This window comes from Mugil cephalus, chromosome 6 (assembly GCF_022458985.1).
Source record: "Mugil cephalus isolate CIBA_MC_2020 chromosome 6, CIBA_Mcephalus_1.1, whole genome shotgun sequence".
NCBI lineage: Eukaryota > Metazoa > Chordata > Actinopteri > Mugiliformes > Mugilidae > Mugil > Mugil cephalus.
The window spans coordinates 13,135,425-13,161,390 of NC_061775.1; the positions used below are offsets into that span (position 1 = coordinate 13,135,425).

Sequence of the window (25,966 nt, forward strand, 5' to 3'; positions counted from 1 at the left end):
TGTGAGCAAACATTTATTTGACTTAGTTACACTAACATTTCTATGCTATTTATTAAGTTGTACTTTATTATTGTTAGTATTATAAAGTGAAACATGAGTGTTTTTGCAATAGGTTCAATAAGAATCGTGAAAAGTAAAAACGCATAAAAAGAACAGAAAAAAACAGACATGTAATGATGACATTTAAAATGATATCCCATCTTGGCGATGTCTTAAAGTGCGGCCCTGTCTCTCTGCAAGACGAGCACCAAATCGTGAGAGCTGTTAAAAGTTTGGCGAACACGTTATAGACAGTTTCTGTTCTGTTTAATACCACAGATGTTAAGATGGTTTAGTATGAAATTTAAGTACGGCGTCTCTTAATTACAACACATGCTTACCGACACATGAACCACAAGCAGAACCTTGGATGAACCCAATTACAGAAAATGTCGATTTGAACTTTTCGCGTTCCAACTGCAGAGTTTTCTCATTATAAGAAGCTGCTACTTTGCGCATAATGAGAGGCAGATTTCAGAAATTACACTGATTGTTGAAGGTTAAACCAAAGAACAAACAATGACAGAACAAGCGGTTCCCACATTTATCACAGCCTTTTCATAAAGAGAGTGTCTCTCTCTGATGCAGGTGCAGACGGGGGGAATTCTACAAAGCGTCTGCAAACTAATGCCTCTACTGAGCGAGAGCGTAGCTGAATTGGATTTTGTCTCCAAAAGAAAGTCATGAAACTCATTTAAAAGCTAAGGCTTGTCTATTTCTACAGTACAGAGTACTCGTTTTCTTGCTCGTCTTGTTGGGATAAAAAACTTCCGATAAGCAAAGTCAGATAATGTTTTTTTTTTGCTTTTTTTTCAATTTTAAGTTTTCTCATTATAAGAAGTAGCTTTGTTATAATAACAAGGCACTTTATATCACTCCAAAAAGAAAAAAAAACCTGTAAAAACACTTTTGGCATGTCAGCAAACACGTTTCTAAAAGAAGGGGGAAAGTCACCGCGACTGTAACGGTTTTCGCTCTGAACATTTTATACTGAAACACGTCCTAATTTCAGGCAAAGACCTACGTGTGTGCTGTCGTAAACCACCGTCACTAGAAAAGATAGCGTTAAAACGGAATTCATACGTTTGTGCTCATTCCAGACCAAGACTAGCATGCGTGTCATGACTAAGAACTGATTCATGCAGACAGCTATGTAGATCTTAGCTCCATGGCATAAAAAAAAAAAAATGAATAAAAAAAACAAAAAAAACAACAGACTTTAGGCTAAATCAGTTTTCAAGTCACCTGAGTCGTGTTGATATTTCTCAGGGATGTTTATCGCTGCGCCGGCCACATGCTGACACCATGACAACATGTTGACATTTACGCAGTAACAGTCGCAGCTGTAATGTGTTACGTTTAAGGCAACTCTCCCCTCTGCATGACTGCCGCTGTGGTTCAACCACCGCTGTCCGAAATTCAAATATCAGCGAACAAATATGAATTCTGTGACGTGTATTAGCTAAATTGATAAGGCAAAGCGTAGCATTAAAATATTCTATCCTATATTCTAAAGTTTTTGCTAATTCGTACAGTATGAATATTATAAACTATTATTTAACAATGTGCCTTAACCGTTATATACAGTTTTCCTTTACAAACTGCAGGGATAATGTATATATATTATATATATTTATCTCTCTCTCTATATATATATATATTTAAATAATGTGCAATTTCAGGAGGCAACTGGAAGTTCTAGATGGGTAAACGTCTCCTCACGACACATGCTTATTTTTTATTTTGTGATGAAACCCAAAACCTCTACCATCCCCGTCCCTGAGTGGGGCACGCTGGTGTGCAGAAGGTGCCTCTGTAAGTGCTTGATCCAATCCTCCTGGACAGACAAGGGACCCTGGAAGACTAGGTCACAGAATCTGCAGATGTGGAATGAGGAGACAAAAAAAAAAAAAAAAAAAACAGTCAGTGCTCACAGGCCGAACGCACAAACATTCCACTAAAGCAGGTTGAAAATGACCAGTGGCCAAAGACATGGTTTAAATTGAGCCTATCTTCCCACATAAAGAGAAAGGATAAGGGTGAGGGGTAAATGTGTTGAGGTGGCACTTGTGTGCACCAGTGATGGATGTGCAGGCCAGAACCAGGAGGGAGTAATCAAGAGCACATTGGCTGTGGCATATCATACTCAGTTTGTGCAGTAACTACCAAAGAAGTGAAAGGGGAAAAGCATAACATAATGACCACCTTCCTAATACTGTGTATGTGTACTACCTTGTTCCTCCATAATACAGTGCGTTTACATGCAGAGCTTAATCGAGCTATGCTCAAAATTCGACTTTCTCACTACAGTCCTTGTCCCAGTTTACATGCAGCGGAGAAAATCGAATAATTGTTCTCCTCCTCCACACTAGGTGGCAATACGTGTCTTTTCAGCGGGTTAATACCACGTATATATGGCCCAATTTCCGGGTTGACCCATTATGTGATATAATAAACTAGAGTCGCTCATGCGGCGGACCGGCATCTCAAACAACAACCGGACGGATATTGGTACATTTTTTAATCTTGTACGTAATGTTCGCACTATTTCTGGTGGAGGTAAGATCCGCGCTATCCCTCGACGGCTCCGTTTATCTTCTTCTTCTTCTTCTGCGATTGTCTTTCTTGGATGTTTTTGCTCCGGGGTCACACGCCAGCGCAGTGGTAGTGGAGCATGCGCACACGCATTATCCGATTGAAAAGTCCAATTCAATCGAATTATCTGGGTGTCTCATTCGGATAATGAGAACTCCGATTTTAATCGGACGTGTTTACATGCACTTAACTTCTCCTGTTATAGTCCGATTAAGGCAATAATTCGTTTTTTTTTCACATGTAAACGTACTGATAGTTGTGACTCATCAGAGAATGGGCCTTCTGAGGGTGTCCTGTGGAGTCTGGCAACAATATGATGTTAGTGGGGGCATTTGGGTCCTATAGGTTGAGGGGAGGGGCCTCTGTGGATCAGGTTTGTTCCACTGATACTTGATCAGTTTAGGATGTAGTAATTTGGAGGCCATATCAACATGATGGCTGCTGCCATCAAGGAGTGTCATTTCTATGGGGTGGAGGTGTCTGGTCTAGGTGGGTGCTACATGTCTAAGTAACATCCACACACATATGCCAGGTCCAAACATTTTCCGGCAGAACAATGTTTTGTCACACGATGGTCAGTGTTTTTCACTTCACTCCGTCAGTAGTCATAATGTTATGCTGATGTATAGCAGCCTGAAACCCACAGAGCAAGCACGAAAAACTTCCTCTTGACGGGAAGAAACCTTGAGCGGACCCATCTGCTTGAGGTCAGTCGGGTAGAGACAATCAGGGACATCAAAAAGGACCATGCAGTGTACAACTGTTTGAGAACAGAACCAAGGATGGGAAATATATAAGATTCCAAAAGGGTTTGATTTTCTATCTAGCACATGCACAGTCGTTGTGCTTGTTGTGTGTACAGTGGATGCAATCAATAATTTTGGTGAGTGTGTTGAACAGCTCTGGAAAGGAAGAGGTGTCTGCAGTCCTTTGTAGTAGATGACACAATGTACATCACATGGACACCCACATATGCGCAAAGTTGAATACAATGAATATGGATTTATTTGTCTTCCAGTTCAATCACGGTTTTATGCCAGGTTATCCAGCTATTGGCCCAGTGCACGCAACATATACTGTATATAAATATAGCTGGGCAGAGAAATCTATCCACTCTGGTCCATGTGTAACCAATCTACGTACCTGCAGGTGAGTGTGTATATCTCTGTGTTCATGGAGGGTAAAAGCTTCCTCTTTAACCCAGGCCTTGGTCTTGGTTTCTTCTGTTTGGAATCATAGCCTAGAAAGTAAAATAGCACTCTGTGTTATCTCGGGCGATATAGTTCGTTATTACGACCAAATCTGCCAAAAATAAAACATACGTAAATGTAAATTTGTTTAAATTTAGGATGTATTTAGGAACAGGGGTCTTAAACGTTTTTCATACCAAGGACCCAAAACTGATGGAGAGATTAAGTAGGGACCCCCTACCTACTATACGTGTTCTATATTAAACTTGGCCTAGTGCTATTTATAAATATACATTATTATTATCATTTTGCATTCAATATTAAGTGATTCAAATAATACACCGGTACAAATATGTATTTTTTTTTTTATTTCAAACATGTGCAACAGAGATAACGTCTTATTTAAAGAAATTTTAATTTGTGGGGGAAAATTAAAAAAAGAATATATATATATAAAAAAAGTGGCTAATCAACCAAAGATTTTGTGATATTGAAGATCCCCCATAATGAAGACCTATGATTTAGGATGTATTTAGGATGTATTTTCAAACCCATTTATTTAGGATGCATCACCACCATTTCCTTCCTCGGAACTCACCTCGTTCTTCCAAAATGGCTATCCTCTTCCTGTGTGCAAAGGCTCGCAGATGACCTGGGAGCATGGCAGCAGAGGGGAAGGGGTCTGTGCACTGAATACAAATCCTTTTTGAATGGCATTCCCCTAAACAAACAAACAAACAAACAAACAAAAAACATGGGAAACTTATGTGATTATACTTGCCATTTGCTCAGTCTCAAAGCGTTAATGGAAGGTGTTCCTTATAAAATAGTTTTGCTCCAATCACGGTCCGGATTGTCAGAATTTAGACCTGTACGAAGATGAATTGTAGGACAGCGTTTGAGCTCATGCAGTAATTTTATTAAGCAAAACCGTTAGTCCCAGTGTGCGCTAATGTCTTCCTCCGCATGGTTTCATTCCAAGCGCCTGGTTTGCTCTCTCCTGTTTACAAAGTGTTACTGGGAAAGTTTAACACAATCTTGTGTCTTCGGGGGGGCTATTTTCGCATCCAATACACACCTCACAAGAGTCACAGAGGATTCATAAACTACACAAACACACACACACACACAACTCTGTTCATCCTATGACAGGAACCGGGCTCTGCTGAGCATCACTGGCTGCTAACAAATCTTGAGAAGTGGCATTGTTAAGTAGTTACAAAGAACATGACTCTATTTTAGCTTAAAGTAAAACTATGAACAATGCTGCAGTGATAAAAAAAAAAAAGTTAAATCTGAACAAACTTGATGTATTTACATGACACGACACACAGAAAACACTGCAGCAGTAAAATAAATAAATTCACTTAAAATGCATCTTTACAAAGAACAATTTGATTTGAGAACTTTGTGCACATTTGTTTGGTACTTAAAGAAATTGTGCAAACACAGATGATGAAGCTTCCAACTCAACATCAAGAGCATCCTATGATTTCTTTTGTTTAAATATATAATAATATATACTTGAAAAGCACTTTGCCAACATTCCCTCTACAGATTGTGTTTGTCTCACAGTTCTAATGGTTGTGGTGATCCGTGCTGAGCTCCTGTAAATCAGTAATAAACAGCTCATTTAAAATCGATATCAGAATGCAGGAGTTGTCTGCAAGCGAACCTAATTTTCTACGCTAAAATCTAAAAAAAGACACAGAACTAATTTTCTGGCATTGCCACCCTCTGTCAGTGCCAAACCTGTAGAGACGTTCACGGTGATGTCCAAAAACTCCTGCTCCAACAAAGTGATATTCACAACATTCAACCATTCAGATTCAACATGAAATAGATTGGACGCTGTTAAATGAATTTGATTTAATTATTGTCGAGGCCCCACGTGTACTGGATGTGAGAATAGAGTGTGTTATAGGGTTCTAATAAGGTTTATTATTAGCTAGAGGTACACTCCCAAAGGAACCCTGGGGAGGAGGGGGGGACATTTAAGCAGCAGGAATCCGTACCTTGTTCCCAGTTCGGTTCCACGCTGGTCGCCCAGGTCTCCTCCATGTAATCTTTGGTTATGTTGCAGATCACGCTGGTTGCATAGGTTTCCTGCTTCTGTTTCTCTCCAAGCTCCACACTTTCCTGTTTGGTTTTGAGCAGTTCAACTAAAGTGCTTGATGGCTCCTTAGGGCCTCTTTGTGCTTCTACCTGTAGCTTCGTCCTTTCCAAGAACACCTCTGCCTCCCGTTTTGGTACAAAACCGTCCAATATAGGACTTCTCACCCCATACTCTGTTTTCACTGGTATGCCTGCGCGCATAAAGAACAAGTCATCTCTGCTGATGAACTTCTGAGAGGCCGACGTATGTGAGGGGAACTGGCTCTCGTTGAGGACCTGGAGGATGTCCCGGTGCTCCTTTTTGTCCTGTAGCAGTTCATTTAGGATGCACAGTGGCGACTTACTGCTGCTCGAGACGCTTCTGCCTATTCGTTTCAGGTGTCCCCTGACGTGGTTGGAGAGGCCAGTCTTCGTGTCAAACCAGCCGCAACACAGGGGACATGTGTGCTCTCCCTGGGTTTGTGGTTTCACAGCTGTAATACAAGACACATGGAAATAGTATGTGTTTGTTACAGACGTACAAAAAGGTCAAGGTAAATAGCGCTATGATTTTTTTTCTAATGCTTGACTGTAAACAACCCCAAATCTAGAAAAGAGTGAACAGAGCCACCCACACTCTAAGGCCTGGCTGCCCGATCTGGGGCCCATTATATTTGGCCCTTGTCCACTGTATAATTTTTTTTGCTGCCGCCAGCGCTCGGGAATCTGTGCTCACTCACTGCACTTGCTCTCTTTGAATACTATTTGTTAGTGCACTTACACTCCTGGCCAGAGAATAACATTGTGGTACATTTATGGTGAGGGGGGCGCTGTTGAGCTGCTGCCAGCTCATATCTTGTGAGGTGAAGAAGACCAGCAGGAAGTGAGGACACAGATGGACCGTGTTTGGCGGTGGCACAGGCAAACGAAAATTCAAAAACAGTTGGGGAAAACAATTATCTTTTTACCCATTCGATTCCACCGCAGTGTGTGTTGAATTGTTGTTGAATTGTATGCCTAATGGGGGCATGTTTTGTCCTGTTTGTTGCACTAGTAAGCTCAGTACTGATTCCATTTCGGGCATGTTTTTTCCCATGTTACTTGCACAAAATGTCTCTGTATTTCAAGATGTACAGTAGGACCAACTCCTAGTAATGATCCAGGTCCGTCTTCTAATATTTCAGAGTGCTTCAATTATTTTTCTTATTTGCAGACGGCAGATTGATGTCCAGTGTTTATTTTGCACATGCATATTAACTTAATGTACTGCAAAATTAACGTTTTGGCCCACGACCCTCTCTCAATTTTGGTCCTCCAGTGGGAAGGATTTGGGCACCTCTGGTCTAAATTAACACCTAGGACTTAGTACTTTGTAGTGGGAAAATATATTGGCTATAATCATGGCCATGCATTAGATATACTTAATGGTGTTGCTAACATAATCTGTAATGCCACAAACTAATCTTAGGCCTTAAAAAAACAAGCTTCTTACGAAGCAGCTTCAGTCTTCTATGCCCCTTCACCCCATTATAGTTAAAGCAGGTAATGTGGATCATACAGTGTTTCAAGTAAGCAGTCTCAGAGTGTTTTCTTTTCAGTGCATCATAGGAAACGACGGGTCCTGACACCAATGGAAAAAAACACATTTAGCTATGAGCTACAACGTTTTTCTGCAAACAAGCTCCATGTTTTACTACATCCACCATTAAATGGTTCTGGTACGTAGGACGCTAGGTAGTTGGACATGCTAGTATCTAGTCTTCCTCCAGGCTCCAGCACAATGCACTTCGCGTAGGCACATGCAGAAACTGAAAGCTTCACAGGCCTTAGATCAACTGCTAAGCTCTAATGGACAATTGCTGTTCTCACCTTTTCTCGTTTTCCTCATACCAGTAGGGGTCCTTCGGCGAACTCGTAGCCGGCGGTCCCGCAGCGTCACCTGCTCTGGCGTGACCATGTGTCGAGCGTCGTAGCTCAGGCCGACTCGGTGAAGGTGCCCTCGCACATGATTGGACAGGCCCACCCCGGATTCAAACAAGGCAGGGCAGTAAGGACAGGGCCTGTGTTCTACGGCCGGCGTAGGGAAAATATCAAAGCGGTCAACAGGAGATGTAACAGGCAATTCTGGGGAATCATCACACGCTGTAGTCTCGATATACTCCTCCTTTATTATGAGTTGCTCTATGTCACTACAGTCTTCATCACCATCATCCGAGAGTTTGTGGGGGCTTTGGTGTTTGGCTGAAAAGCTCTGCCTCTTTCTGAGATACCCCTGAGCATACGGGATGCTTTCATTCTCGTTGCTTTCTAAGAAGCTGCCTGTAGCCTCGCTGGTGACATCACTGAAGTTATCGTCGACCTCGGAGCTTTTGCTCAACTCCCTAACTGCACACTGTTTCTTGAGCCTCTGGCTAAGTCTGGGCAATACATTACCATTCATACTTTCAATAGTGTTATGCAAAGGTGTTGACATTTTCCTCATTGATGGAGAATTTTGTTTTGTTTGAGCTTGCAAAATCCCGCTTGCCGGGTCGTTCTCGCTTCCCTGACAGAACATCTGGTCTAATTTAAGCTTCCTGGCTGATAGAAAAGAATCGGCGGTTGCAGGACAGATTGCCTGCTTTGAGCTGCCAAAAGCCTGGCGGCCATTGTTTTCTTCTTCTTCATCTTCTTCGTCTTCTACACAGGTGAGATCAGTTGCCGCATCGAAATTTTCGAGCTGTTGTAGGAGTAATTTTCCGTGGTTGTCTATTCTCCACAAAGATGGCGACAGCGAGTTTATGGAAGGAGAACGTTTGGCTTTGTCGTTAGGCTTTTGAACGTACATGTCTCCTTTTCTTTCTTCAAAAGTAGACTTGAATGGATTGGGTTTAAATGCGGCTTTTTTGGGTCGGTCAGTTAACTTTTTATAATCACCGCAGCACGACTGCTGCCGCTCTAGCTCGGGGTTTCTTTCCAGCACTGCTTTGTCTCGACTAGTAAAAGAACCCATTTGAAACAGAACACAGTTCGGCCCCTCTGCATCATTAGTATGAGTCATTCTCCTGTATTTAGGCTGGTGTGTGTTGAGGTGTGTGACATCCATGTGCGCCTCGAGTGCCTGCTGCGTTAGGGTAATGTAGTTGCACTCCTCACAGAAGTAGTAGTGCTTCAGATTATCATGTGTTTTGGCGTGCTGGACGGAGATCTTAGGACAGCTACAGTCAAATATGCACTGAGGGCACTGCCCTGTGGTGGCCCCGTCTTCAAATTCAGTGGTTTTGAGACCTTTGATTTCCTCCATAAGTTTTTGCAGCCTATCTCTGTGAATAATGATGTGTCTCATGAGGGAGTTGCTATCACAGAACAAACGCCCACATTCCCTGCATATAAAGGGCTGTGAAACAGTCTCACTCTTCACCTGATTATGCTTTCCTAAATGATACATCATATGTCTATGGAAATGCCTTTTTTTCTTGAAATTAACATTGCATATTGTGCATGAAAAGAATAGTGGATCTTGCTCAAGTTGCTCAATCTTCGGCTGTTCCACTTTTGCGCTAGCACTGTTTTCATCTTCAGGGTCATTTTCCTCATTATAGGCTTCCTGTGCTGTGCTATAAATACGGCGTTCAGAGTCTAAAGCTATGTTCCTGGAAAGGTCTTTGGATGGCATAACTGAATGTTTAATATCAAATTGTCCACCCGGAGATTGGTCTTTACTGCCAGTGTCAACATTTTCAGCATCATTTCCACTGCAGAAATGAGCGTAGCGGTTGTTAACCTTTTCTAGACAGCCTGACAAGCTCTCTGTGTATGTATTGTGCTTGCTGTCTCTTTGGTGCGTCACGTTGGTCTCCAGCCTTCTGCCATCGTGTAAAAAGCACTCTCTAGCTGAATCCCACCTGATTACTTCAGCATTATCATAACCATCCACGGAGCTTCCTGGCCATTCCGCGTCCCGCAGAGATCTTGTTTTTATTGTCTGTTTTGTCAAAGGTTGACTAATGTGCATTTGGTCTGCACTGTCACCTGACTGTGTGGAACAGGCCAGTTTAGACTCATTCTCCTCCGAGTGAGACAGTGGCGTGTTGACACCTGGCTGTGTGGCCAGTGTTTTTACGATGGGCCCCGCTGTGTTCTTCCAAGCGTCTGATTGAAGCTCACTAGGTGGTGGTAACACCTCGGGGCTCGTGTCCTTCTCCGCTTGCCACGCTGCATCCAGGACACTGTTGGATAAAACAGTGCCTTTGTTCAGGACACAGTGTACCTCTGAGGTGGGGTGTGAACCAGGTCCATTAACAAGTGCTCCTGAAGGCAATGAATTGCCTGCATGGGGAACAGCAGGGACACTGCTGTATACAAATGGATTCGGCTGGGTTCCATTTAAAGGGTTTTCGTGTTCATCTGAGGACAGACCTGCAGCATTGTTCTTCAGGGAGAATGTGTGACTCTGTAATGGCTCCTGAGTACGACCTGGGCTGTCAGACACAGATTCCACGTCTTTGTCCTCTTGTGCATTTGGCTCCAGATCAGACATAGTAGCAGTACTTTCTGAAATATAAAAGAATGACACAAAATCATTACGTGCACATCAAACAAGGCGAGCAAAGCGTGCAGTGACAAATAAGCATGTTCCTTTATTCAGGTGCAGTCTGCAAACATCCATACTGCAGATTCAAATGACAAAATTCAACACTGATGCACAACAGGTATAATAATCAAATTCTTTTTTTTTTCCCTCCATCATTCTCACCAACGTTGTCGGACTGTTGAAAAGAGACGATTTTGGGCTATTCCCACTGCTCCGCAAAATGAGAGAGGCATTATTCTGTGCCGCATTATGATTTTCCAACACCCGGTTTCACCACCTCTATTCACAACAAACCCTGCTGTTAGCCCCTGAATACCCTGGCGAGGATGCTTAATTATGTGAGCGTACCTCTGGGATACAACCTTCCTGCTTCTCCACCTAAAGTTCTCAGTCGTCTGCTAAAATTGACCAATTTCCATGGGAACAAAGTACACCTCCAATGAGATCATATTGCGTCTTATCACTCTGTGATGGTGCCAACACAGAGCCCAGCATGAGACTGTTGTTACTTGAATCCTGACAAATTGGCAGGCACACAATCTGTCTTAAACACAAACACGGATCCACACAAAGAAAACATACGCTTTTGCACATACACATGAACAAATTCATTTAACGGTGCTTGGATTTAAGGCACAGTAACTCATTTTTGTTTCATAGTTATTTGGGGCGAAGCGGTTTAATTAAGAGTTTTAAGTATAATAGGATTACAATTAGAAATGTGTATGTTAGATCTTATAACAGATTACAGTACGCCGTCCAAAGCTGATTTGGTTTAAAATGTATGCTCAGTGGATTTGACATCCAGGGCTGGCCGCTCTCTACAGGAAGCCGCATTGCTAACGAAGTGGTAAATTCAGTGTTAATGAGTGGCTTCACTGTTACCACCTCTGAGGTAAAACCTTCCGAGCTCCATATTCTCCCCATCTGTTGTGGTGTTAGAGGTTCGAAAGGGGAACAGACGCTCTCCATTTAAAGTGAACTTCACTGTTACCCCCAAACGGCAGGGTGGCAAAACCATCAAAATGTCTTGGTTGAAAATGTGCAAGCCTCATTAGCAGCCAACTCACACAGCCCGCTTCTATATATAACGAACGGCGGCTCAACAGAGAAGCAATTTTTAAAAATGCATTTGCTTCTATTTACTTCATTTAGTCAATGTTAAAAGGCTGACTTTGCCTTGCCTGAAGATATTTACAGGGATTATGAGCTTTAATACAGTCGAGCTATATGCACGGATCAATCTGCTGTGAGCTTTCACTAACGCTGCCTGGCATCTTCCCCAAGACACTTGCCTTATTTTTCAGATTGGTATACGAGATTTCGGAGCAGCACCATCATCACCGTGTTCTGTTAAACAATAAAAATAACAAACTCAGTTATGTGCTGGGAAGCTGGTAGATTGTTTCTTAACAATCTGTTCTCTTGTAGTGTTTTTTTTCCCCCCATTGACACCTATTGGGTATCTCAATTTGTGAACAAAAATTAATTCTGCAGAAGCTATACCCAACCTTCTACAACCACACCAACCAATGCATCAGCCCTACGACAAATTCAGCATTTCTAACCTGATGTCGTAGCTGATTTGTTTTACTAACAAGGGCAAAGCTCTATGTAGGTGTCATTGTATCCTGTAATTGGAAAGGCGCATAATAAAATGCAAACGCCACATTTATAACAATGAGAGCGCTGATGTGTGCTTTACCACCTGCAGAAGTGAACTCGAGTCAATTTAAGTTATCGAGTTAATACGATCTCCTGCACCACGCTCCGAGTGTCGGTGGGCTGGGAAGCCTGCCATGTACTCACATCAGTATAGCTTTGAGTCTGGCTCACAACCGCAGCACACGCAATGACATATTCTCTTTCATCTCCCTGTCATTTTCTGCTGTGAACAATCTAATTTCATGAAAATACCACAACTTGTGGCTGTGAATTCTTCTTCCCGAACTACTTGTATCGTTACACAGGATAAGGAGCAGTTGTACGAGTGTTCTTTTAGGCAACATTCGTGTAAGAGCAGGTGCGAACCGCTAAAGAGACAAAGGTCCACCTCTGTTACAGTGAGCGCGAGGGTCAAGTGTCGTCCTGAGACCTGTCAATGCAATTTTGTCATTATTTTCTCCACGTGTCAGGAACCGTCTATATTGTCAGGTTGAAACCCACAGCAGCAACGTAAAGATGACACTCCAGCTTACCAGTCATTTCAGACGCGTTGGAACACGCTAGAACAAGAACAAATGGTAGGTGAAGAGAGGAAATCTATGGTTAACACGGCAGAAAGACTTGGAGGAAGACCTAGCTAAAGAAACTACTAAGAGACAAATACACTGGAGAGGCAATGTGCAAAAACATGTTACATAAGTTTTCTTCTGATTATATTTTTGTAGGTGTTGGAAGAGTAGGTGTCCACATTTTGTTATAAAACATACATACAAAAATCTACAGAAGAGGAATCGAGAACATATTAAATAAGGTTGATCTGTTTGTTTAACCTGGAAAAAAATGTGTTTAATACTATATACATATATTATATATGCAGTACATGTACAGTATATACTGTATCTATTGGTCTTTTGACTTTTAGTAAACATTCAAAATCATCAAATCGAGTAGTAGTCGAACTGTTAGCTTTGTTGAATGCATGAAATATAAAGACTTATAGAATATAAGAATTAACTGTCTTCATTGTTTAACCACAGAAATTTTCTGGTAGCTTATGTTACACCATGTGTTTCTGGGTAATGATCAGCCAAGACAAAAGTGTGGTGAAGTGCTTTAGCGGTGAACATTTTGTTTTGGATAAAGAGGCCGGAAACACGAGCCTGTTTGTGTTTCCCCAAACAGCAAATTACTGTCATGGATGCAGGTTAGTCATTTACTTTCAAGTACTGTAGCCAATTTATTAATTTGGCCTCTGACAGCTTTAGTAGCAGTGATGTTAACCTCCTGAGACCTGAGCCTTAGTTTGCTGTGCATTTTTAATTTCTTCAAGGCATTTGGGATCAATAGGACCTAAGAATAGCAGTATGAAAACTAAGCGTCATCTTTCAACAGTAACAATGTCCTTACATGTGGACACTGGGATTATTTCATTATTTACAGTATAATAAAGTGAACAATGTGTGACAAAAAATATAAAACGCTTTGTTTTAACTCCTGTACATGGCTGAGCGAAACCAGAATTGCAAACAATGAAGTCCCAGTGTCCTCAAACGAGAACTTGCTAATTAGTGAGATTGTAGCTCGTTACTACATTTGTTAAATTTGCAGGACATATCAAACATGAAATGTTAATAAGTAGAAATAAGTAGAATTTGATGGGGTTTTGCTCCTCGTCCACTTTTGTCCTGTGATTGTCTGTAGCATGAGTCCGCTATCATGTTTTTAGTGACTAATGTATTGACCCTTTGCTACCACTAGATGGCAAACTAAAGTGGCCACCAATGAGGACAACGGGTTTAAATGAACCTAAAACTTAATGTCCCCGTATGAGGACTCAGGGTCTCAGGAGGTTATTGTTAATTGCAAAGTTCACATCTGCTAATCTAATGTTAATTTTTAGTGTTAGTATATTTTTTTTCGATCATTTGTTTAAGGTTAAAATATTAATACGCAAAACATGTAGCTTAATTAAACGTTTTTGTTGTTCCATATCACATCAAAATCTAATGTCTTTGGATAAAAATAAATGTTACAGAGAAAACAAGCACAGAAGATAGCCAGTAAGTTAAGTGATAAATTAAAATAATAATTACATGTAGGTCTGTGTCAAAAGATTCAGTCTTGTTGTCTACAATGTTCAATAGGAAATAAACAATATCATAGAAGGAAATACATCGGTTGTACCTGCATTTGCATTTTCTTAACTGTTAGCTGGAAAAAACGCAACGCCAAACTTCAAGTCTTGTGAATAGAACCATCTGACTGAGCAGGAAGAGTTGGCGCTGTAGGCCTGTGAGGCTGTGAATGTCCAAGCAAATTCCTCCTTCCCGTTCAGCTAAACACCCAGGCTGGCAGCACAGTGGACACAGCGCCAAAGACCAACTGAGTCCAGTCAGCCAAACCATTTCAACTGCTGGAGCTGTCTGTATGGATCAACAGCCAACCTTAATTCCTCTGCCATTGCCTTAGCTGGAGAGATGCCGAAAACGAGAGGAGGGTGGGGTGGGGGGGTGGTGGGGGGGGGGGGGGGGTACGGTCCCTCAAGTACTGCACTACACAACTTCCTCAGTTAATGGGATCTATTGATTTATTTGACACAATGTGAATTTATGAAGCTGCCTCTTTAGTGTGAGAGTATCAAAGCGTGGCTCAAAACAAACAGGCAGAGATTCAGCTTGACACTCCGGTAATCCCAAGGTGAGTATGTTCTCTCAGTGAAGGTGCCACAGTGAAAAAAAAGAAGAAGAAGAAGAAGAAGAAAAACGTTCACTGTAATAAGTTGTTCTTCTGCTATCTTAGCCGCAGCATCAAGCCGCCGAACGAAACAAACAACGCGCCGCCAAATCTTACTTTTTAATGTAATTAAACGGCTTGTCGCACAGGAAAACGTGAAAGCACAAAAAATTCGTAAAACACACTAAATTTCTTAGATTTGCACGGGAGACATTAAAGCGAGCATGGCTTTACGCAGCATCTTTGCCGGGATTACATACTCTTTTATCCCACTGAATTCTTGTCACCCAAAGGTCATTTCCATAATAATGGTCTCCCTTTTCCCTAATGGGATTTTGCCTGTGATTATGTATGCCAGCGTCTTGTGCAGACACTATCGGCCCTGTCATCCCGAATTGCACAAATGTAATTACACAAAGCCTTTGATAACTAAACAATGTAATTCACTGCTTGAGTGAACATGTATATTGGACTCAACTGATACACTAAAAAACAATATGAGTGCCATAGGCGGTGCGTTCCCGAGAAAATTGCGTTCTTTATAGTAAGAGCAAATTAAGTGGCAGCGCGTGCTCTTACGACAACAATACCTGTGTTCAGTCAAGTGATTTAATGGGGAGATTCACAGAATCGCGTACGCGGCAACAGATAGCTAGAGATCAACATTTTGGGGAAACGCACTTATTCATCAGGGAGGGAAATGAAACCTCGGAACATAACCTTAAACTACAGTTTGTTGAGCTATGAATACGATAAGATTGTTTTTTTTTTAATTGATATATATTCTACAATCATTATTGAGCAATAGCAGGACTGAACGAATATTGTGTCTGATAAACAATAGCGAGGCCATAGCAGGGAAGCTAGCCAAGTCCCAGAAAGAAGATCCATTGTAAATGTGAATATTTAGATGTGGCAAAACCTATAAAAAATTACTGTTTATTTCTTTATTTACGCACAGGTGAAGTAATGATGACGCAGTTCCATTAAGTGGCCCAGACAGCCATGAAGGTTAACCACAAATCACAAAGGCACGTCAAGTGAAATCGATCCCTACTGTGGTATGTCAGAACGTAGGCTGGGACAAAAGGCTTCTTACGTCAGGAGTCTCCAGCTCACATGAAACTACAGCTACAGTAGGTACAGTGTCACTAGATCTTCTGTGGCTTCCCTGGACGGCCTGTGTTAAGTGTGTGTGGGACTACGTTGAGTCCAACTGAAGCAACACAAAAATACTTCCACAATCTGCACAACATCCTACATCAAAAGACACCTATTATCATGCAAACTCATGTAATGAGTAATGAGAAAATAATAACAGCTAATGCCTCTAAAGCAACCAGTTACATTCATGCTGACCTGTGTGCAAATTTGTAGGACACAAAATTGTCTTTTTTAAGGGGATGTTATGGCTTCATTTGACTTTTTTTGGATTTGCAAACCACTGGCACATTGTATAAAATAAAATAATCAGAAAGTAAAAGCTATCATAGTCTGTATTTGGTTCAAGTCAACTATTAGACTGAATCTTTCAATCATCGCACCAGGTCTAGTTAAGAAAGCGAATGGGCATATTTCACATCAATCAACCTACGAATTAAATCATTTTAAACTGTAAAATAATACATGAAAAAAAACTGTGGGGCTTTAAACATGAGCAACAATCAAAAAGTTTCACTGTCAGGAGAGCAGGCAAAAAAAAAAAAAAAAAAAAAAATCTGCAAACTAGGGCAATAACGGTCCAACTGTCAAGAGCCATAGGTGAGACTGTGTGAAGCTCTCCAACCAAAAACAATCTCTGGCCAAGGTTCATCACGAGAAGAAAAAAAAAATAAATCCTCTTGAACCCGTCCACAACAAACTTCTCCCTTGCTCTCTCACTACTAAATAAGGGAATGAGTGAAATGGCTGTGATGGTAGATTTACTGATGAAAAAAGGTGAAGCGAGAACATTCGGAGTGATAAAAGGGGACAGGGAGCGAGTGACAGTTGGGTTAAGACAGAAGTCATGTTCAATAGCAGGTAGAAACATCAAACGGCGAGTTCACAGGAAACCCATGCAACCTTGTCTTGAAGGAGGATTTTCTGTTGTGTGGAGTAGATTATATCTGTTCAAGCTGCTGACACGGCCTCATTTGCTGCCCGTAGTGTTGGAGGGGGATTAAACGATATAAACTTTAAAGCTTTAAACAATACCTTTCAAAATTAAATGGATTAAGGGAGGGATGTCTGATGGGGATTTCCCAAGGCTTTGTTAGTTTTAAACTCTGCTCCTTTTAAAGGGGGGAAGAAGGGGAAAAGAAAAAAGAAAAAAAAGAAAAAGAAAAACACGGCAGTTAGAAATTTCTCAGGCATGTGACCGTTTTAATGAGGCTGCTCTCACGTTGAGGAGGGCAGTGGGCGCAGGAGGGCTGCCAAAGCAGATGGCTCTCATAAACATCATATCTGCTCTGTTTAGATACATGACTTCTCATCTCCCAACACTGAGAGGAAAACAAACCCGACCATCACTGGAAGCACTACCCACTTGCCTGCTTTTGGCAAGCTGCGCCGGCTTGTTGAAATGGCACATTTCCATTTCCTGCATTTCTCCTTCATGACAATATGCATGAGCCGCGCAATTGATATACATAACCTCTAATCTGCCATAAGTATGCAGAGGAGATGCAGCGATTGCGGCGCGTGGGTATTTTTGTTTAGTGCCAGTTAGGATGTTGACTTTTATTAAATGTTATTATTACCATATAACTGAAAGTATATAAATACAAAGCCAGACGCAGAAGTTGCTGCTATGATTAGGGGCGCGCTCGGATGCTTTCTCCTTCTTCCTTCCAGTGGAGATGGGGGAGAAAAAAATAAAAAATAAATTAAATATATCACAAAGTTTGTTGCTGCCGCTTTGCTGTAGACATGTGACCATTCAGATGAAAGGGAGTCGGTGTCAAACTGCTCTCCGAATTGAGGACAGGCTCCACTTTGCCAAGCAGACATCAGTGAGCTTTAAATTTGGAGGCATGTCAAGCATCGCAGGTGTTAGGATCAAATCTCTCATTACCTTTCTTTAAAACATAATGTGATGAGTGCACCGTGGCAGGTACCAGGGACTCATTAAGTGATCCCTCAGTAGTCACCTTGAGTTCTATTATTAGACCCGGACAAACAACTCCAAACAGAAACTGGATCAAGTGTTTATTTATTTATTTTTTATTTACTTTGCAGCCTGTGATTGGGTACGGAGCGCTGGGAGCGACTAAAATAAGCACCGCTGTGATCACGATACGGTCAAAGACGTGACACGAGCGGCGAACAAAGAAGGAGAAGAAGAGGGCTTCTGAAGAGGCGATGCCAAAACTGTGGCTGTCAAAAAGTCGCACGGAATTCAGAGGCCGACAAAAGCCTATTTATCTAACTCTATCAGGAACAAGTGGACAGCTGGAGCACAGCAGCCTTGACAGCAGTGGGATTCCCTTGTCATTTCCCAAGGTCCACGCGCTCACACTCGCAGGCGCATGTAAGACGATTATTCAGTACTGCTTGTCAATTGCACCTTTTCAACCCCGGATCAATGTGTCGTCTTGCACCAGGGGCCTGCGCGAGCGCCAGTCATTAACATGTGAGTGCCACTCTATCAGCTCCAGCTCCAAATAAATCAAAGGGTCGGCCACAGAAGAAAAGGGGCTAATATTTCCTCAATAACCCCAGAGAGACACCATGGAGAGATGCAAATTGCCTCCCAGGAGACCCCGGGGGATGTGAAGAAGAAAGTCGCTGGGAGGCAACGGGAAGCTAATGAGTATAATGGTAAATGTATACAAGGAGTGGGAGAAAGCCCTCTCTATTCATACCAATTAATACAATCTTATCAATGGAGGTGTACTGTAGAAGGAGGGCCCACGTCTAACCCCTTGCCCTCCTCCCCACTTGCACCTCGCAAGCGTCTGTATTATTCAACGCGGGCCAGGCTACGGTCATTAGCCCTGTGGGAGGCTGGGCCAGGCCTGGGGAGTTAAGGAGATTTTAAAAACCACTCACTCCTCACATCAAAACAAATCGGGCCAAATCAAAGGGGCTCAAAAATGTCCTTTCTTTGAGGGATGAGGGAGGGAAACGCCATTGTTGTGAAAACCTCCTTTAAGCAGCGTCCATGTAAAAAATGGAAGAAAACTAAAAGATAGCAGCAGCTCATCATTCATGCTGCATTTGTGAAAAAAAAAAAAAAGGATTACGGACGATTAAAAAGTTGAGGCATGAAATAATATAATTTTAAACCTTAATAGCATTAAATATGCGTAATAGCTAGAAAAGTATGACACTGATATATTTAATCAGCTAAATAGTGCTTAACAACTGTGACATTCAACCATTCATCATTTTTTCTGTATCATTAGCGGATTAACACGATTTTTTTCCCCTCTTTTCCTTGTCAGAAACGAACTATTCTCCTGCAGCTGCTGATGCCATGTCAAAAACCGACCGAAATGTGCATTTTTCCATTAACTATATTGAAATCAAATAAGTGTTTCCTGGCGCACGAACCAGGAAATAACATTTAGGAATTATTTCAGCTAATTTATGAAATAAGCAGAATTCCTTGGGATAAATAAATGATAAATAACCTCATAGCACTTCAGTGTTTTTCTTTTTTTTGGTAGGGGTAGGCGTTTAAATTTACACCTGCGGTTTTCTTCTAAACAAAGTGATGATTTTTTGGGGGGAGTTGATTTAACCACCTATTTACTATATACTAGAAAATACAAAACGTACTGTCTAATACCACGCGTCACCATCAGATGTCACATGCGGCTTTGGAAACTCAATGAAAACGCGACAAAACAGGCAAAATATAAAGTTTCAAACCTGATGCTACACAGCTCACATGTTCCTTTAAAGATAACAAAATGTTTCCCAAAGATACCTTGAAGGTGTCTCACGGATATGACAACAAAACTCCAAAAAAATGCCATAAGGTACCTGTAAGTGAAACTAATTAGCTTTACTGCTAAAGAAACCGGGAGTGCGATGAAGTGAGCGTTTGAACCACCTGAAAAGAGAAAAGAAAATGCGCCAAAAGCACAAGGAGGGCTGCCTCGGTCTATCGATGTGAAGGTCGCGTATCGGGGTGCAGAAACGTACCAGACAGTGTAACTGACTGGAGGAAAGATTCGCTTCCTCGAGGTCTCGGAGGAGCCTGAAACGAAGGTTAATCACTATATAACTTTCTACATGTATAATCCTACACTCCACATTTCACTGTCGGTAGAAGCCCTCCGTCAGCATAAATGCACCTAACCTGTGCCCCGCGTTGCTCAAATCTCTAAAATATCACATCCAACTCTGAGAATAAATGGGAAATTAATGAGGAAAGCGTTGAGCTCAACCTCAGATAGGTATCGCAGACGGGGTTATCTGCCTCGCCGCTCGCGTACAATGGAGTTTGCTAATCCCAACCCTCGAAGATGGAGGTTGTTTGGACTTGAGAAATGTTCAGGGGGATAAATACGAGGCTATACTGATATGAAATTCTTGCAGACTTGTGAGCATTGGATCACACCTAAAATATAACATGAACTGCATGAATATTTTTACACAGAACCACAACTGGATACAATGGAGGTGCACAAAATGTGACATAAAGACACACTGTGCGCATCCATCAACCCCTCTTTTAATTACCCGTCTAATTTAGATATCAGAGGCGCACCTCGTTCAGTGACTACACGGGCTGTTTTAACTGATCGCGTTTTAATTCATCATACCTGAAGAGTAAAGGCTGAGAGCATCAGTGATCATATTCTGCCCCTTAGTGGAGGAAATGGTCCATAGCCCGAGACAAACCGAATAACAGGAGGCTTGATCTGCAGAGGCCGAGCAGCCAGACGGATTGTGGACAGGGGCAGCTCATGGCTCAGCGCTTCATTTAGTCTTTGATGGGCCGCAACAGTCCAACCTGCCCGCGAATTAAGATTCAAGTAGCCGGAGTCCGTCTCTCCTTTAAAAAGAAATTCCTCTTCAGGAAGAAGTCACTCCACGTCTCTTTAAAGGGGGGGAGTGCCACTCAATTTATATGTAAATTCAGATGCGCGAACATGAAAAATAGCCCAAACTCGAAACTAAATAAAGAAAGGGAATCCATTCTTAGGATTAATTGCTGCTTTTTTTTCTTCTTTTTTTTTTGATGCTTTTTATATAACCAGACTGCTTCATGTGACAGAGAAAAAAAACTAACCCTAAACATTCATCCAAAATACATTTCTGCAAATCCTTTAACAGCAGAGCTGCCGTCACAAACGAAGGACATGAGAAGCTTTTTCATATCTACACACTGTTTGGAGCAGCTGGTGGATCTTCACAGAAAAGGTGAGTGGGAATAAGACAAACAAACAAAAATGTGAGCGGATGCACATATACATACAAAAGCACTGAAATATGTAACACTCAATAAATCCTAACCTTGTCTGTCAAGTTTATTGCATTTAGGCGGCTGAGACTAGAGCCTCCCTTATATAAAGTAGTAAAACTGGAACTTTTTGAGGTAAAGCAAATAACATAACATGCTATGATGGCACCTATTACCACAAGACTGCTGTAAATACTATAAATACATGGCAACACTAAACATATGACTAATAATCACAATTTAAAATGAACAGCTGAAGCACAAATCTACATCAAAACTCCTTTAAATGGATAAAATCATACAAGTATTATAGTTTATATGCATTCATTTGCTCAAACTCACTTCTAGACGAACACAGCGTGTGACATCTTGGCTCATATCGGACCGTTTACTGGGTCTGTTGCCAAAACAAAGGAAGAAAACTCCGAGCAGTACCAGCGCGTCGCATTAGCTGATGGTACGATGCCAATGTGGTGGCAATTTCCAGCATCACAATTCGCAAAAGTCACTTCCATTTTAAGAAAATTAAACAAAGACTAGGGCATTGTAAATATTAGCTGTGTATCACTGATTCTGTTTCACACTGGAAAATAATCAACAGCCAACTTGTCACTCTCTACAACCTGCCAAGTGTAGGAGTGGGAGCAGTGACACATGTAACTGACATCTCAGATTTAATTTGACTGGTAATCACACCCAGCTATAGTTTCAGAGCATTTCACACGTCTGAGCTACAGTTTCAGGTGTTAAGCTGGTAAGGAGACACGCGACTGTGCCTCTGAATGATAACACCTCTTCAGAGGCGGTCACATTTTAGGTTTATGCTCCGCCATTATGATTATAATAGATAATGAACGGTAGAAGGAGAAAGTTAGCTTTTCAATTAAAATCCAATCAACACTCGCTTTAAACTCAACTTTATTTGGTCAGATACGCTCGCTTTGGTTCAGAGGCCACCTGAAACAGTTTACGAACCGGCGCGGTTCACTGCGTTTCACCTTGTTGTGATTCTTGCCTGAATCCTAAAGCATGCGCTGGGGTAACATCGCTTCCAATTAAAGACAATATTCTATTATTGCGAGGTGCGTTCATCTCGTTTGAGTGTCTGAATAATTATGCGTTACCGCTGAACAGACAAAACAATTACAAAAGAACCAGTTGACATGTGCTTGCTTACCGGTCTGCGTCAAGGGACTGATTCCACCTCATTGTTCTTAGAAAACGCACCTGTCACAGAGACACGAGTGGGAAAGAAATGTTAAGAAACTTTGTTAACGAGGGTCACATGTCGCACCCTACACAGGGCGGGCTTTGGTAAGATTTCAGAAACATTTTAGTGTATTGCATTTTAGTCAATAACTGAAAGTTAGAGATCGTATCTCTTTAAAACTACATCAGAGACACAAAATTATGCTTGCAAAGTCAGATTTAATTATATAATTAAACAATTTTATTTTTATGGGGTTTTTTTCATGGGGTAAAACTAATTTTCTGGTATTGCCGTGCCGTCTAAGGAAAAAAACACATCACTGCAAGGTGTATATGTACACAGAAGCAAGCCGGGCCTACAGTGTGATTAGATCTTAGTATAAATTCAAAAATCCATCCACACAAACATTCTCCTCCTGTAACTAGATAATCCGGCCAAAAGTTAGAGTAGAAACAATAATTTTATCTCGAGTCTACACAAGATCCTTCTCTTAAGCTGACGATTCACTGTCCAAACTTATTCGCATTATAAGATCTGACTAAACTCTGTGCACAACGATAAGAAGACTGTTGTAAATGCAAAGGCCAAAGCCTTTGATGAGATGGTGGTTTCCAGATACAGACATGTTACTAGTTAATAGCAGGTGTAAATGGGGTAAATACTGAATGTACCTGTCTGAACCAGTCTATTTGTCACAAACTGGGCCTGCACATTTGAAGAAAGTGCCCAGTAAAGAAAACTTGTTCCGGCGCTGCTGTATCGTCACAATATGAACAGTTTGTGAGAGTAAAACTATCTGCATAACATTGCATCATTTTTTTCGCACATTTTCAGGCTCTCAAATGTGACAGTTTCCCATTTCCCTGCTTTTATGTGTTTTTTCCCACTCGTTTTTGGACTGTTACATGAACAAAAAACATCACCTCAGACTGAGAAAACTACATTCCAACATTTTACATGTCAGACTATAATATAATAAGTAGTTTTGGCTCAGAGGAAACTGAGCCTAGTATGTTTATCGCCAAGGGAAACACCTGCGATGGATGGTTTAACGATGTTCAGTGTGATCCTATGAAAACACGCCGCCCTTGTTTCCTTGCATCTGATGTATTTCTGCAAGCCTCAATGTTCTTGGTAGGTGCATCTGATTACCAAAATATCTCATCTCTGCAGCTGTTTCTCAGCTGAGTTGCTAATTCAGGCCAGTGTACTCCCATTTAAGTAGTCCCAGGTGTCTTCATTTAAAGCTGTGTAAGCAGCCAACCAGGCCAACAGAGAACACATAACTGTTTGCTATGCTGAGCATTCAGGGACTTCAGGCATCTTGGTTAAAATATTTGACCTTGTCAAGTGACATACAATCAATTTGTGGATAACACGCCTCAACCATCTGATTTATTTAGACGAGCAGTTGACTCCTTCAGTCTCTGCGGTATACTAATGCAGTAAAACCAACACTAGGCCGTTAAGCTGCCGCTGACTTCTTTCTATAGCTGTGTAAGCTCATCCTTAGACACCTGCAGGGAATGATGGACACACTTAAGTAGGTCTACACTTTGATTTTACAAAACCTCCATTCTGGAGCTAAAAAGCGTGGAAGAAATGCACATAATGTGGACGAGATGAAACACCTGAAACCCTAATTTTGCTCTGCTTGTTACCTCTGCTCTCAATCTTCTTATAAAGCGGCTGTCTCAGAAAACCACAGGAAAGGAAGACTTTATTTTCTACTGGTCCTTAATGAAAGTATCATGAAGGCTCACCACTGACCAATGCCACAGTGAAACATTGTTTATTTAACCTCCTAGACTCAAAAAGAATCCACTTTTGAACAAATATTACATCTTGAAATGCAAAACCAAAGTTGTGTTCAGATGTTCAAAACAAGCCTGATGTAGCTAAAGATCGATTTCGGTCTTTCAACGTCACAATTGCTGAGGCAGCAAAAAAATTAAGTAGAAAACCCTACTGCAACCCAGGAATTGTGCTATGACCTTTCCATTTTGTTCCAAGTCTGTATTATTTCAGTACAGTTACAGACAAATCTGAGAAACGCTATATAGCAAATTGTATTATGATAAACCCTACACAGTATAATGCACAATTCCATTCCGTGGATTTTCTTTCGAACTACTCTCATGAGTTTGGGTCAGGCACATTTAACTCCAAACCAATTTTGTTGATACATGCAGTGTTTGGGAGTTTCTGTCCTGTGATAAATATGTCTTCAGCAGTGTTTATGCCAAGATGTGCATCACAAACTATTGCTCAACCTGTGCTGAATATTGATGCAAACACCAGCTGCACTCAAATCTGAAGACAGCTTACATGATTTTGAAAATCCAGTGGTAAATAATTTTACTCATAGTCTTCTGAAAGCATCTGAATCACTCTGTGGTTGGTTCTGTGACGCCAGATGTTTGCTGTGACACACACTGGAGCTGGCTGTAATGTTAATCTTTTACTGCAGGTTCAACTCAACTTATTTTAGACACGGAAATCTTGGCTGCTTGTGACTTCCATACATACAGTACTTCCAGCAGCTGAATTCAACTATTATTTTTGCTACAGGAATCTTGGCAGTTCAGTGTTTCCATACATGGACGCTATCATTTAAAGCCAGTTAAGATAACAGGCAATTTAAAGTCAGAGAGAGAAGACAGAACCGACAGATCAGTTTATCAGAGGACCTGAGCACCATCAAATGATTTCATGTCCAGCCAAAACGACCAATATTGCGACGAACGTGCATAAATTCACCAGTTTCCAAGTCGAGACAGTTGCTGCAGATATCAGATGAGCTACCTCAGTAGCTACTACATGTGACTTTCTTTTGAGGGGCTATGCGACAGTGAGGCGGCTGCTCTCACTGAGCGAAATGTATCAGCAGCGACGTCTCGGAGGAACACCGCGGTGAGCGTGTTTAAGTTAAGACTTTAAAAAAGAAAAAAGAAGAAGAAGAAGAAGAGGAGCAGCACCTTTCACGCACGGTTATCAGTCACTGCGGCGTTTCTACCTTCACGGAGAGCTGCGACAGTGACACATCACTAATGACTAATGACCGCACCTGGCTACGCCGTATCCCTGCGCCACTTCAAACCGAACAGCAGCCCGTAACGCCTTACACCTTGCCTTACCTCGGGACGACCGCGCGTGTCCTCGGGTTTGTCATTGCACCTGACAGCGTCTCTCTGCCCCCTCACTTCCAAGAGCCTGTCGCCATTTTGCTGTTAAAATCGCGCAGGTTACTCTCCGGTCTGGAGGAGGAGAGGGGATGTTCACGGTGGGAGGTAGAGAAATGAGCGCCACCCAAAAACCGCACACCGACCCCTTACGTCCATTTTAGTCCCCCCGCCAGAAGAGGAGAGAAGAAACGACGAAAAATAAAAAATTAACTCGACATTATACCGGGAAATGTCCCAAAAAATATCAGGTAGATGTGTATTCTAGCTTATTAAGTTTATGAATGA

At 41.6% G+C, this 25,966-nt stretch overlaps 1 protein-coding gene across 2 annotated transcripts; it reads right to left on the bottom strand.

Moving 5' to 3' along the window:
• Positions 1-25,779, bottom strand: znf644b (zinc finger protein 644b). 2 transcript variants are annotated; one of them, XM_047586329.1, is made up of 7 exons: positions 25,634-25,779; positions 22,464-22,513; positions 7,788-10,451; positions 5,840-6,412; positions 4,423-4,545; positions 3,778-3,874; positions 1-1,916 (listed from the first exon to the last, which is right to left on the bottom strand). In XM_047586329.1, exons 3-7 carry the CDS (start codon positions 10,435-10,437, stop codon positions 1,778-1,780), a joined length of 3,582 nt encoding a protein of 1,193 aa, XP_047442285.1. In that variant the 5' UTR covers positions 10,438-10,451; positions 22,464-22,513; positions 25,634-25,779; the 3' UTR covers positions 1-1,777. The 2 variants fall into 2 exon arrangements, with proteins under 2 accessions (XP_047442285.1, XP_047442286.1); XM_047586330.1 differs by lacking the exon at positions 22,464-22,513 and having other exon boundaries at positions 25,634-25,736.
• Positions 25,780-25,966: the final 187 nt, after the last annotated feature.

Coding starts and splice junctions, on each gene's coding strand:
- znf644b (XM_047586329.1), bottom strand. CDS start 10,437: ATGTCTGATCTGGAGCCAAATGCACAAGAGGACAAAGACGTGGAATCT. Junction 6,413..7,787: donor TATGAGGAAAACGAGAAAAG/GTGAGAACAGCA, acceptor CTTGTATTACAG/CTGTGAAACCACAAACCCAG. Junction 1,917..3,777: donor ATATACACACTCACCTGCAG/GTACGTAGATTG, acceptor CCACATCTGCAG/ATTCTGTGACCTAGTCTTCC.